Below are 12,869 nucleotides of genomic sequence, written 5' to 3'. Positions count from 1 at the left end.
GACACCCGCTCGTGCAGCTGCAGACGTGGAGGCATTCCTAGTGGAGTGACCCGTGAAGTGGCAAGCAATCTCTGCTAGCTGCATTGTCTTCCTCAGCCATCTGAACATAGTCTGACTTCAGATGGGTTTAAATGGTCTGACAACTGAAATCAGGAGGCGAGAAGATTACCGCCTGGTCGCCGTCCTGGATCGATACTCCTGTAAGGTTTTGAGGGAAGGCAGGCAGATAATTTTTTCTAGCCGGGTGACCAGGTCTTGACACCTATGCGTAGAGACAGAATCCAGACCTAGCTTAATCAATTCATGTGCACGAGCAGAAGAAGTCAAGGCCAGTAATGCTGCTAATTTAAGGCATAGAATTTTTAGTGTAAGGCCAACAAGTGGCTCCAGGGTTGTTGCTAGAAACTCGAACAAGCGCTTAACATCCCAGGTTGAGCTCAAGCGAGGAGTTGGTGGCTTCAGGCGAAAAATTCCCTTCATAAAGCGAGACACCACAGGAAGGTCTCCAAGCTTAGTTTGACCCACAGGCAGATGTCCCTGTGAAATATCAAACTCATAGACTGCCAGAGTTCTATCTTCTAGGGATTGATTTGTCACTGTCTCTGTCAAGAAGGTCAACACATCTGTGACCGGTGCTAAGAAGGGGCACAGGCCTCTGGAAAAACTCGAATTGGACCATGCCCGCCAAGGACCCTGATAGCGCTTCTTGGTTGACTGGGACCAAGACTCTAGGAGGACATTAGTCACGTCGTCAGGGAAACCTGCCGCCCGGTAGGCTCAATATCGGCCATACAGTCAGATTGAAAGACCGCCACAGTGGGTGAACTGCCCCTTGGTCTAAAGGCAGAAACAGCAGTGGCTTCTCCTTGGGAAGTGGGTACGGTGTACTTGTCAGCATCAGTTGAATCTGAGTGTACCATAGTTGACCTGGCCAGTCTGGGGCTACTAGTAGGGCAGTTACTTTGTCGCTTCTCACTTTCTGAAGAATTCCAGATGGTAGCACCAGTCCAGTCCTGTTGAAAGGCATCCACTGCTGAAGCACCGGGGTCGGGAAATCGCGACATATAAAGAGGCAGCTGAAACTCGACGCAACCAGGTCTACCTCCGGAACATAGAAGTAATGTGCTATGTCCCAAAAGACATCCTTCCGAAGCCTCCACTCTGTGCGCATGTTGAATTCCCTCGAAGCTGCGTCTGCTTCCACATTTAACACTCCCGGCAAGCGACTGGCTGTCACCCTTGAACCTCTGATCAGCAGGAAGGACCACAGTTCCAAGGCCAGTAGGGACAGAGATGGTGCCTGAGTGCCCCCCCTCCTGTTCACATAGCCCATGGTGGTTGTATTGTCCATTTCCAGAAGGATATAACGTGGGGGTTGGTTACCCAGACTCTGGAGTGGTGGCTGCATTCCTACTCTCAGGAATGCCTTCAAAGCTAGAATGGCTGACTTGAGATCCAAACAATTGATGTGTTGTTCTGCCTCCTCCATGCTCTAGCGTCCCTCGGGTCGACATGGCATTGCAGGCTACGCCCCAGCCCAGTAAGGATGCATCGGCCTTGATGGAAAGGCCGAACGGAGGAGGAGTTATGTCCTGACAGTTGTGATTGTGCGGAGCTGAGGACACCCACCATCTCAGGTCCTCCAGGGAGGGTTCAGACAATGATATCTGACAACTTGGTCTCCAACCGAACTGGTGGAGAAGCAGAGCCTGCTGGCGTTGCCGGGCTCTGTAATATAATGGGGCTACCCAAAGTCCCGTCCGTGCGGCGTGGCTAATGCTGCCCAAGAGGATCGACAGTTCCCCCAGAGATGTTGACTGAGACTATCATTTCCTGGCATGCTCCCTGTATCCGATTAATCTGTTCCCCTGGCAGGGCAACTGACATGCAAGTTGTGCCTAGAACCGCACCCAGAAAGACTAAGCGGCGAGATGGTCCCAGAGAGCATTTCTCTGCACTATGAAACCCAGGCTGGACAAAAGCCTCTGCACATAAAGGAAAATCTTTCTGATGATGAATCAGGGGAAGATCGTCCAAGTAGACGACTGTCAGTATCCCTTCTGAACGCAGTTGGGCAACAATCGGACGGATGATCCAGGTGAAGACTCGGGGAGCCAGGGAGAGGCCGAATGGGAGGCAACGGAACTCGTAAATTGTTCTCTTAAACTGAAAACGAAGATATTTCCTCGACTCGGAATGTATCGGGACTTCATAGTAGGCGTCCTTGAGGTTGAGTTTCATCATATAGTCGCTCTTGCGTAGAAGAGAGCGAGCGGTATGGAGCCCCCCCCCCCCCACTTTGAACTTTTCCTTTGGAAGAAATCTGTTTAGTGCCTTTAGGTTGATCACAGAGAGGAACTCTCCTGTCCCTGGTCCTTCCTACACTAGAAAGAGTGTTGAAATAAACTGTTGTGGGCAGGGATCCAACACTGTAATGGCACCCTTGAAAATTAGAGACTGAATTACCACCTTCATTAGCTCCGTCAGCTGTCCTTCCTGGACAACTGTCGCACGAGCCCGCCACTGACGCGAGCGTCTGAAGAAAGGTATTTTGTAAACTAAAACAGCTTGAAGAATCCATTTGTCCGTTGTGAGTAAGTTCCAATTTGTTAAGAACGTTCCGTGTCTGTTTGCCGTTTGATTCTCCGAAAGTGAAAGGAGAGGAGCAGATGACGGATAGTCAGCTGTTGCTGTTGCTAGCCGAGTGGGTAGAATCTGACGCTCCTCTGACACCTACATTGTTCTTGCTGTACTTAGCACTGGAGCCTCCAGGCTTGTAGGCCCGCTTCCTCTTACTGTCTGCTGCGGACTGCTGTCCCCGTCTAAATAAGGCAGAGTCATGAAATGACTAAGAACCAGGCCGTGGCTTAGGGCCTGCCTTTGGTTTGCAGATCAACTTGGAGGTGGAAGTCTTGGGGTCATGCTCACTCTTTATTTTTTTCATGGAACTAGTGTAGGAACAGATGCCTGTCTGTTGGAATGCTCTCACGAAGAGTCCGTGTGCCCAGATCCGTCAGGTAATCTGAGAAACGACGCCGTCTCCAGACATTCAAACAGACGTTTGCATTACCCAGCAGAACTAGAGCATCCTCAAGCATCTCCCGGACAACCTCGGGGTCTGGTCCCCCACCTCCTTCGTCATTAGGGGGGAAGGGGGGAGGGGGGGGGTCAAGATTCATCAACGCTGCCAGAATTGGCCTAGCCACTGTGAGGAAAGGCCCCTGCTGCTCAGTTAGGCCATCATCAAAAGAAAATACCACCTTGGTCTTCCGATGCTCATGCGATTTATTGATCTCCTCCTTCATGCCAGCTTCCATGGTGGGAGCACGCATAAATCCCTCCGTCCCCTTGATCGGAGGGTAACTAACTGACAGATCTTTCCATTTCTCTTTGGTCAGAGGCTTAGTGAAAGCCTTGGTTGTAAGATCGAGAAGCTCTGAAGAGAGCTTAAAATCCTCCTCTGTTGAGAAGAAGCGTTCACTCCGATTAGAAGAGCCCGGGGCTCCCTCGTCTCTCTGGTTGCTCGGGGAACTAGAATCTACGTTCTTGTTTGAAGGCTCTTACGAAGTAACAAAACTTCCTGAAGAAAATAACTTGTCCAGAATAACTGGAACAGCCTTTGCGATAGACTCTTCTATGCGCTTTTCCAACGCAGTTGATGCGACATCCGCCATTGCGGTCGGAGCCGCCTTATTCACGTTGTCCTAAAGGCGGCCAATGGCACATGCCTTTACTTTAGTAATGGAGTCGATACAAACGAGATCCTAGGTAAATAGCGCGCTCAATCCGCTGGAAAAGTGACCATCTTCTGTCGAAAAGATGATAAAAATAACAAACTGAATACAACTTATGTCATCCGATGAAGAATAAGGAACCTGGAGTCGATGGTATGCTCTCTCATTGGTGTGCTAATTCGTTTCCGGAACAGTATGCAGTAGTGGCAGATATTGGAGGGATGTTCATGCAGTTGTCAGTGGAGCCCAGTCAGATGGACGCGTTGAGGTATTTGTTTTGGCTGAACGGAGATTTGTCTAAAGAGCTTGTTGAGTACCGGATGTTGAGATATCTCTTCGGGGCAACATTTTCACCGTGTGTCGCCAGTTTTTGTTTGAAGAAAACAATGGAACTTTATGACAGTGATGACCCTGTAGTGACCGACACTGTTCACCGCAACATGTATTTTGACGACTTGATAAAGTCAGTTGACACAAAAGAGGTTGCAAGAACCTGCGTGGAGTGCAAGGGTTTTTTTAACCTCACTAAGTGGTACAGCAACAGCAAAAGAATTATGGAGTCAGAAAGAGCTAAAGATGTTGCCAATTTAGAAACGGAGCGACTTCCGACACAGAGCGCCTTAGGGCTGAAGTGGAAAATAAACGATGATAAGTTGGTGTGGGATGCAGTGAAGAAGTTTCAGAATTTGGTGCGTGAGAAGCCATTAACTAAGCGTGGTATGCTTTCTGTGTTATATAACTTGTTCGACCAGCTTGTATTTCTCGCGCCATTTACGTTGAAAGCCAAGTTACTGTTGCAGTTACTAACTAGAAAGTAGATGGGATGGGATGAGTTACTTCCTGAAAAAGAGAGAGAACAGTGGGTCAAATGGGTTAAGGATGTGCCAAAGCTCAGCGAGATAAAGATTGATCGTTGTTACAAGCCGAAGAGATTCGGTAACGCTTCAGTTGTACAGCTTCACATGTTCTCTGACGCCTCTACAGTAGGATTCGCGTCGGTAGGATATTGGCGTGTGGTGAATACCACTGGAACGGAACTGAATAATATGCCGGAATGAGGCGGAATAACACCGGAACAAAACGAAATGAACAAGAATGGTTCCGGAATATACCGGAACGAGCCGGCTTGACACCGGAATAAGGCGGAATGACACCCAAATAAAGCGGAATATAGCGTAATGAACCTGAAAATGCCAAAATTTGGTATTTTAGTTAGCGTTGACCGATTTTCGGTGGTTTCAGTCAGCTTTTTTTGTGTCACGTGATTCCCTAAAAGAAATTGCATGTGTTTTTTCCTTTTGTAACATTTGGAGCGGTTCGATCGCGAGAAAAATTTGACAAGTATATCCATCGCTAAATGAATACTTATTTGTTGTGGAAGTGATATTTTTTTCGTGATCAAATGCAGTAGCAAGAGAAACATTGTTATTCTAATTGTCTTTGTCTATGGATCTCGGAAGCGGCTTTCAATTTGCGAGTCAGAAGGCCCGTGAACATTTTTATTTCATTCTGACAAGTCAGTTGAGTATTTACCAAACACAACCATATCAAGTTCAGCAAAACACACCGGTCGGCCGCTGTTAAAAACCAAATTTTCCATATTCTTACCCATGGTGCTCCTCGCGCACGCCTTGGGCGCCCTGAGCTCCGCTACGATACAAGTATCAAATGAAAATCTTGGAAAGAACGACAGTTCAAAATCAACACTCACACAAGCCAAGGTCAACAACATTTATCTTTGAAACCTGTCTATCTGAGAGCTATGGATAACAAACAAAAACAATCCATTAAATAGACGAAAACACTACTAAAACAAAAAGCAAATGCGTCGGATTAACCTTAAGACATTGCATCATTGGACTAACATTGTGTAGGATAACCTCGACCTCCAATCATAAGATTAACATGACGTTCACAAGTTCTTAAGCCATGGAAGCGAAATGACTCAACTCTACTAAATAATGAAATTCCATATCACAACAATATTTTTAATTAGTTTTTCTCGAAGTTTCTATCTTTTCCCCGTTTAAAGTAACAATTGACATCGGACACGCTCATACAATTATGTCGCGACCGAACTGGTCGTTGAATTTGTCTCCAAACTCTGCCGCCAGCTGCTTAAAAGCACGCACCACGTTGTCGCTTTCTGTTCCTAGCTCCTCCAGGGAACAACTAAAATATAAAACAAACAAAGAAAAATATGAATGATTTTTTCTGCACTTAGCTGAACACACCCGACGTGGACACCAGGCGAACAGTCAAGTCCGGAAAGCCGTATATACAGGGTCAGTTCAAACGTCTAATTTTAAATCCACCGCACGCCCATTTTCACTTAGCATCAATTTTCTGCACGACATTTTTGCGCGGAAGTTGTGCAGTAGGGTAGATGAAAAAATCAACGATTGACCTATTGGCCTATTTTTGGTAAGGTGAAAAAAAAAATGACTTAGAAGGAAAATGTCGCCCATTAGAAATATTTTGAAACGCCGTGTTAAATACTTAAATGACAACTTTCCCTACCCTTTGCTACACTTCGTCTCTTTAACTACCAACCCTTTTATATATCTCCAGTTTTATAGCGGTACCACTTTGGAGAGAACTCTCCACTTATAGGTACTTTGTCACCATATAATTCTACAAATATCCCTTCAAAGAGAAGTCATATGGCTGTAAACCAAAACACATAAATGTCCCTCCGATGTCTTGATGATCTAAGAACTAGCTTTACATCGATCCCTTGACAGTTAAGACCTTCCGATTACTAGTTTGGACGCAATTCCACTAAGCTACAGCAGACTTGTGGGACCCGAGGCAATTAAACTAGGTTCATGGGACAAAACATCCTGCATACTGCTAGGATCTGGATGTCAATGTGTGGCATATGCACAATGAAATAAATGTGGTGGTATATTTTGAGCCTGGTGAATGAATGAGACAGGCAAACTCGGAAAAAGTGAGTGCTCCTATCAGGAGTCAAACCTAATCTGTAAGTCGATGATCATTCACTGGATACCTGATTGATTTGATGGTTAGGCAAAAGTCCTTCAGCTTATGGAAAACCTCCCCCGCTTGGATTCTAAAGAGGAACATAAAGAATGTTAACAAACAATGCTTCCCCTCAGGTGAAACATACACTGGTAAATGCCATATCCGTTAAAAAAAAAACAATCGTCAAATTGTTTACAACCCATATATAAAGCGACGCTAGTTCACATATCACAAGAAGAAGCGCAAACGTCTTTAACACTAACCTTTTCATCAGTTTAGTGAATATGAAGAAAAGCTGAAGGCTACAGGCAGCTGTTACGCCCCAAAATGTAATAATCGCCACAAACTGTAATACTAGCGCAAAATGTAATAAGATCCACCGCAAAAATGTAATACTAACGTAAAATGTAACAACATCGACGCAAAATGTAATATAGTAGTCAATGCAAAATGTTATCAATCAATGCAATTTATTTGTTTATTAGCATTGCAATATCATCACAGTCCTAGGCGACCCGCAATTAGCAAAGCTATTCTAGGCAGGCCACCTTTTTAAAACAAGTCCTGTCTCTGTTATTGAAAATATATTCAACAAAATCCTGTTAAAATCACAAAGTACATACAAAATAAAAAATCGGTTAATTAGCTATTTAATTACACAGTTATCAAGATACCCTGTTGAAACATGACTAATTACAATTTAAAATGATTAGATTTGAATTTAAATGTAGATTTATTGAAAAGTTAATTTAACTTTAACTAGCGGACAAGAGATATTTGCAAATTGCCGTGCAGCGTAAATCAACATTCAGCTCCTCAATTTCCATTAGTTTTAACAGCCGATTTTTGAGTTCACGCTTAAACGGGGTTCCATTTTTCATAAGAAGTTTCATTGGGATGCTACTCCACACTCTTACACCAATTCTAGCAAAAGAAAATAATAGTTGGTTAGTTCTAGAGGCTTTAGCGTATAGATTACCTGCTACAGGGAATCTTGTGGAACGATGATGAAACTGCTCGGAGTGGGTAAAGAGCATAAAAATATTAGAAGGGACAAGGTGATTGTTAAGGGCACGCATCATAGAGGAAACCAAATGATAATAGAGAATTGTTACTGGTAGGATCCTGAAGTGAACAAATAGCGGGCACTATGAGCTTTGCTATCTCCAAAATACATAAGTCGTAGAGCACGTTTCTCTAATATGGGAACCTTATTTAGATGAATGTTAGCAGCTTGGCCTCAAGCAATGAGACCATAGGAAATATAGGGTTCAATTAAGGAGCGGTAGTTGTTAAGCAGGGTGGCAAATGAGACAAGGTGTCTTAATCTTGCGATCACACGAAATCCTTACCAACACAATGAGATATAATCAATATGATACTTTTAAGAGACATGAATATATATATATATTTTTTCTTACTGCCTTTAGGGTTAGTGAAAATAAAAGGTTTCGAATTGTCCGCGTTTTGATGTTTCCGGTTGCTGCTTTAATAATTCAAATATTTTTTTTCTTTCTTCTATAGAAAAATTCATTGGCTAACTTGTGAATTCCACGGTAAATTTTACGCTAAAAACCGATATCCCATGAATCACGAAGCCATAAGTACGATATCAGTTTTTCGAGTAAAATTTACTTTGGAATTCACTAGTTTGGCAATGAACTTTTCTTAAACCGCATGAATTTTAAAAGAAAACAAGCACACCCTCAGCGAGCGAATGGAAAAGGAAAAAAAAGCCATTTCAGAGTCAACTGTCAATAGCCAGCGAATAGGAATCACGCTAAAATTAGAAGCCACAAAGAAAAAAAAAAAAAAAATTGTCAGTTCAAGGTCAAAAAAGAGTTTTACTGATGTACTTTATTCCACATTACTTCTGAAAACGAGATCATTCACATTTTGATGTATTTCATTGAAACACGCCAGTTTGGCTTGGAACAAGAATCGGCAAAATTCGGCAATGCAACCAAGAAAGTACGAACTTCAAACAAGATCCGCTCCAACGCTTAAAAAAAGTTTAGGTGCTATAAACAAACTTCTGAAAAGCTAATGAAATTTCCCCATAATTTTACGAGAACTCATTGCGATTACGTGTTTATAACATAAAGGCAAAATTTTCTTGTCACTGTCGAGGCACATCGAAAAGCAGTTGGGCAAACGGATTAAAAAGCACTTGCAAAACAAACAAACAAATCAACTTTTTCTTTTTGTCTAAAAGCGTACAGTTAATTGGTATTTAATTCCAGTTGACAATAAAATTCGATTTTCATTCCTGAACAAAGGAAAAACCGATTCAACCACTTTTTTGAAAATAAGAAACGGGTTAGTGCCCAAGGAAATAATTTGTGAATATGTGGAGTACCTTCTTCCACTAAGTATGAGCTATTACTGGTATTCTGTTTTGTCGCTGTCGTTCTCTTTCGCTCTCCTTTCATTTCTGTTCTAGTCATAAGTCCCCAAGGCATCATGTAACCTTATCAGAGCTTCTAAAGATATGCTAAAAATTGCAAATACAGAGAAAAAAGCAGCTCTAAGCAAATAAACACTCAGCTATAAGTTTATATCCCTCCGATGCTTGTCTTGAATTACTGCGTAGGCGCCAGTGTGGACCACAGCTATCATGATATGTCACACTGGATTGAAACCAGCGAAAAATGCAGAAATAAAACATTTTCCAAACCGTTTGCCACCTGAACACGAAAAGCGTTGACTGTGTAAGAACTATAGTTGTCGTAGTATGGCCGTGTAGCCGCGTCGAGCCACAGAAAGCGCGCGAAAAATGAAGCCTCGCTTATGTTTAGGTGAGTTAATCCTGCAATCCAATCGAAAACCAGTACCTGGTCAGCGCTCAACTTCAAACAAAAGCTGACCTCTAAGCTTGAGCCCGTAATATGGTCACGTGATACTGGTCAGCGGATACCTCGTTTTGACAGGTGTCAATTGATTAAAACATGGATGTCCAATATCAAAGATGTATGCTGTAAACTAGAATGATACTGGTCACATTAGCATACATGGATGGGTGGACGGACGTACGTACGTACGGACGTCATGGCTATAAAACCAAAATTTATTGCATCGATGGGTTATCATATTTTTTTAACTATGGTGCTCCGCGCGCTATTATTTATCAGAATTCCTAGCTTTTTCACTAGAGTTTTTTTGTTGTAGTGGTACACTTTTCTTTTAAATCGTTTTTATAAATTTCCAATTGAATTGTGCAGTCTGGCTTGTGTTGTAAGGAAAGAATATAACAAAGTTAGATTTAATAGTGTTAATAGAAAGTTTGTTTGCATCCTACCAATCACCTACTTTAACGAGTTCCTCATTAACAACTGATTCAAGATCCTTAAGACCTTTGTTTGAATATAGCAACTTAGTATCATCAGCAAATAGGTAAATACCAAAGATCTGGGAGCATCGGTAAATATCGCTAATATAAATCAAAAAGAGAAGGGGGCCAAGTACAGACCCTTGAAGGACATTGCAAACTATCTCCTCTTTGTTCGATACGGTTGAACTAATTTGAGTCGACTGACTCCTTTTCGACAAGTACGAAGAGAACCAGCTATCAATTATTCCTCTTAATCGATAATGATTTGATTTGTATTTGATCTACTGTATCAAGTGCCTTTTTTAAGTCAATAAAGATGCCACAAGGGAATAACTTTGCATCAATCTCACTTTGAATTTTGCTTAAAATATCTAGGATTGCGTGTTGGGTAGAGCAATCCATATTGAGATCTAAAAAAGATACCATTCTTTTCGCAATATGATGTAAGGCGTTTATGCATCAATTTCTCGAACAATCGATTGAAGACCGAACGGTAGGGAAATTGGGCGGTAATTACATGGATCGGTTTCGTAGCCCGTTTTGTGGACAGGGATCACTTTGGCATGCTTCAAAAGATGGGGATAAATACCGGTTGAGATAGACTTATTCATCAAGGCAGCTAAGAGGTGAGAAAGGCTATGACGCACAGATTTTAGAAGATAAACCGGGCAAGAATATAAGCCGTATACTTTATTGCTGGGTGTAGCTAAGATTTATATGTCCACCTCGGACGAACTGACAGGATCAAAAAAGAAAGATTTATAATGATTAGTACCGGCAAACTAGTCCTGGAAGTTTTTCCTGGGAGGCGATATATTGGGTGCAAGCCTTGGTCCAATAGAGGTAATGGTTAAAGATATCATCTTTAACCAGTGGTTATTTCAGGCGGATTTTATGTTACTCCAGAGTTATAATTATTAAGGCGTTGAAGGGCTGATACTTGTTTTCTATTTCGCTGTCTGTTCTCTAAGTCGTTAATCCCTTCCCACGTTTTCTTCATACGTTTTTAGATTCGTAGTGAAGTAAAAACCTTCATAATACAATCGTTTGCTTAGACGAGAAAGACTAACAATTCTCTTCCTATACAGCTTATATTTTAAGATATCTCCTGAGCAAAACAGTCTATTCTTTATTTTGATAGATTTGCGTAGACCTTTAGTTATCCATGGCTTGGAGAATTGTTTGGCTTTGCGCTTCGATAAAATCTTGAAAGGAGCGTTTTATTAATGAGCTTGTTAAGTTTAATATTATAATGGGAAGAAAAACATTTGTCTGCAGATCAGTTTCCGAGAAATCGTTAATAGATAGGCTCAATATCCTCCGCTCACTCGAGTTCGGGTATCCTCCCCGAGAAGAGATGGCTGGACGCGTGAGCGATAGTTGTATCTGTGACGTAAATTCAAATATAATTTATGCGAAGTTAATATTTACGGGGGAAATAGCATTAGAAACCCCAAAACACTGATTTTAACAAAACACTATTACATAACAATGCTTAAAACGTCTGTGCGAAGTTTCCAGATGATACGAGCTTGAGTTTGTGGTTAAATGAACACTATAAGTTTGAATTCAACCGGCGAATCATCAACAAAATCTTCGGCTGCCTGAGCTCTCAGTCGACCTCATCGGCCCCCTCGTTTTGCCACTAATAAACTCAGCAGTAATTTCAAATTTTCTTGAGGAACTTTACTTGCTCTTACATTAGCAAAGTCTGAGGAGAAATTGCAATAGAAATGGATTTGAAAGCCGTATTTTGACCTTGCTGCCAACTGGAAAATCAGTGAAGTTTCCGAACTGAGGCGGTAGAAAACGACACAATTCCCATTCTCCGGCTTCTCGAATACTTTTCGTTGTCGAAATCTTGGATGTTTCCTACCTTAAAAGAACTGTAAACCTCGAGCCGGCCGGGTCAAAGAATACCTTTGCAGCCAAAAAATATAATTTATGCCAGACGGATTTGTGCAGGCGACTTTCTGATTGGCGGAGATTAACAATGGCTCACCTCACGCGTCCAGCCGTGATTCGGGAGTGAGCGCTGGCTCATTTCCCGAAATAGCGGCTGGCAATCGAGCCTATAATAAAGCATTCTTCAGAGAAGTTGGAATAATCACGAAATTTGTACTTTGTAGTAAGATTTTTTGGTATAAGACTGTGGATGAATCAAAATTGGGAATAGTGATCACTTATGTCTGACACAGGTAATAGCTCTTTAACGCAAAATGCAATGCCTTTTTTAACGCATAATGTAATGACACAAAATGTAAGAACATTGGACTGACGTGTATGGTATCTTGAAATCAGCATCAAGACTCAGTGGGGTTTTGGTGAGAGAACTTTCGCATTTACAGCATTTGTTGTCGCTTGCCGCAACAACTTCGAATGGTGTTTTCAAAATGTATGTTAATCCTGGTACTAAAGGGCAACACGCACATTTAGCGAGACATATCGAGTTCAGGATTTTCTACAGCATCTCACTGCTAAACGGATAAAAGCGCAAGTGAATCTCTGAATAATCTGTAGAAGCCGCGGATTCACTGATAACTGGAACTGGAACTGGAATCTGTAAACAGCTTCAACCCTCATTACTGGTCTGGGCGCCTGCAGAAACTTTATCTAGTGATCAGTTGAAAAAAATGCAAATTGTGAAATTCGCATTTTTTGTACCACGATTGATCTCTACACCCTAATGGCACCAGCCCATCCCCACAAATAATCTGCTTGGATACACTTGAATACACATACCATGCACACACATACTGAAGACATTGGATTTTGAACGTTTGACGTCTCGTATCGACTTTTATTACAGTTTACGT

At 42.2% G+C, this 12,869-nt stretch overlaps 2 protein-coding genes across 23 annotated transcripts in view; one reads left to right on the top strand and one right to left on the bottom strand.

Moving 5' to 3' along the window:
- Positions 1-3,859: 3,859 nt before the first annotated feature.
- LOC138009880 (uncharacterized) lies at positions 3,860-4,552 on the top strand. Its single transcript, XM_068856871.1, has one exon. It carries the CDS (start codon positions 3,860-3,862, stop codon positions 4,550-4,552), a length of 693 nt encoding a protein of 230 aa, XP_068712972.1.
- Positions 4,553-5,451: 899 nt separating this feature from the next.
- Positions 5,452-12,869, bottom strand: part of LOC138010384 (probable ATP-dependent RNA helicase DDX60) — a 103,502-nt gene continuing 96,084 nt past the window's right edge. For all 22 annotated transcript variants that reach the window (XM_068857322.1, XM_068857319.1, XM_068857324.1 and 19 more), the window contains 2 exons: positions 6,748-6,810; positions 5,452-5,906 (listed from right to left, as the gene is read on the bottom strand). In XM_068857322.1, the coding sequence (XP_068713423.1) occupies positions 5,789-5,906; positions 6,748-6,810 (181 nt within the window). In that variant the 3' untranslated portion in view covers positions 5,452-5,788. The remainder of the gene's footprint in view (positions 5,907-6,747; positions 6,811-12,869) is intronic.

This window comes from Montipora foliosa, chromosome 7, assembly GCF_036669935.1.
Source record: "Montipora foliosa isolate CH-2021 chromosome 7, ASM3666993v2, whole genome shotgun sequence".
Classification (NCBI taxonomy): domain Eukaryota; kingdom Metazoa; phylum Cnidaria; class Anthozoa; order Scleractinia; family Acroporidae; genus Montipora; species Montipora foliosa.
Note: the sequence above shows the minus strand (reverse complement) of the source record. Positions and strands in the feature narration are given on the sequence as shown.

Bases quoted from the DNA above. Each gene is read 5' to 3' on its own strand.
- LOC138009880 (XM_068856871.1), top strand. From the start codon at position 3,860: ATGAAGAATAAGGAACCTGGAGTCGATGGTATGCTCTCTCATTGGTGT.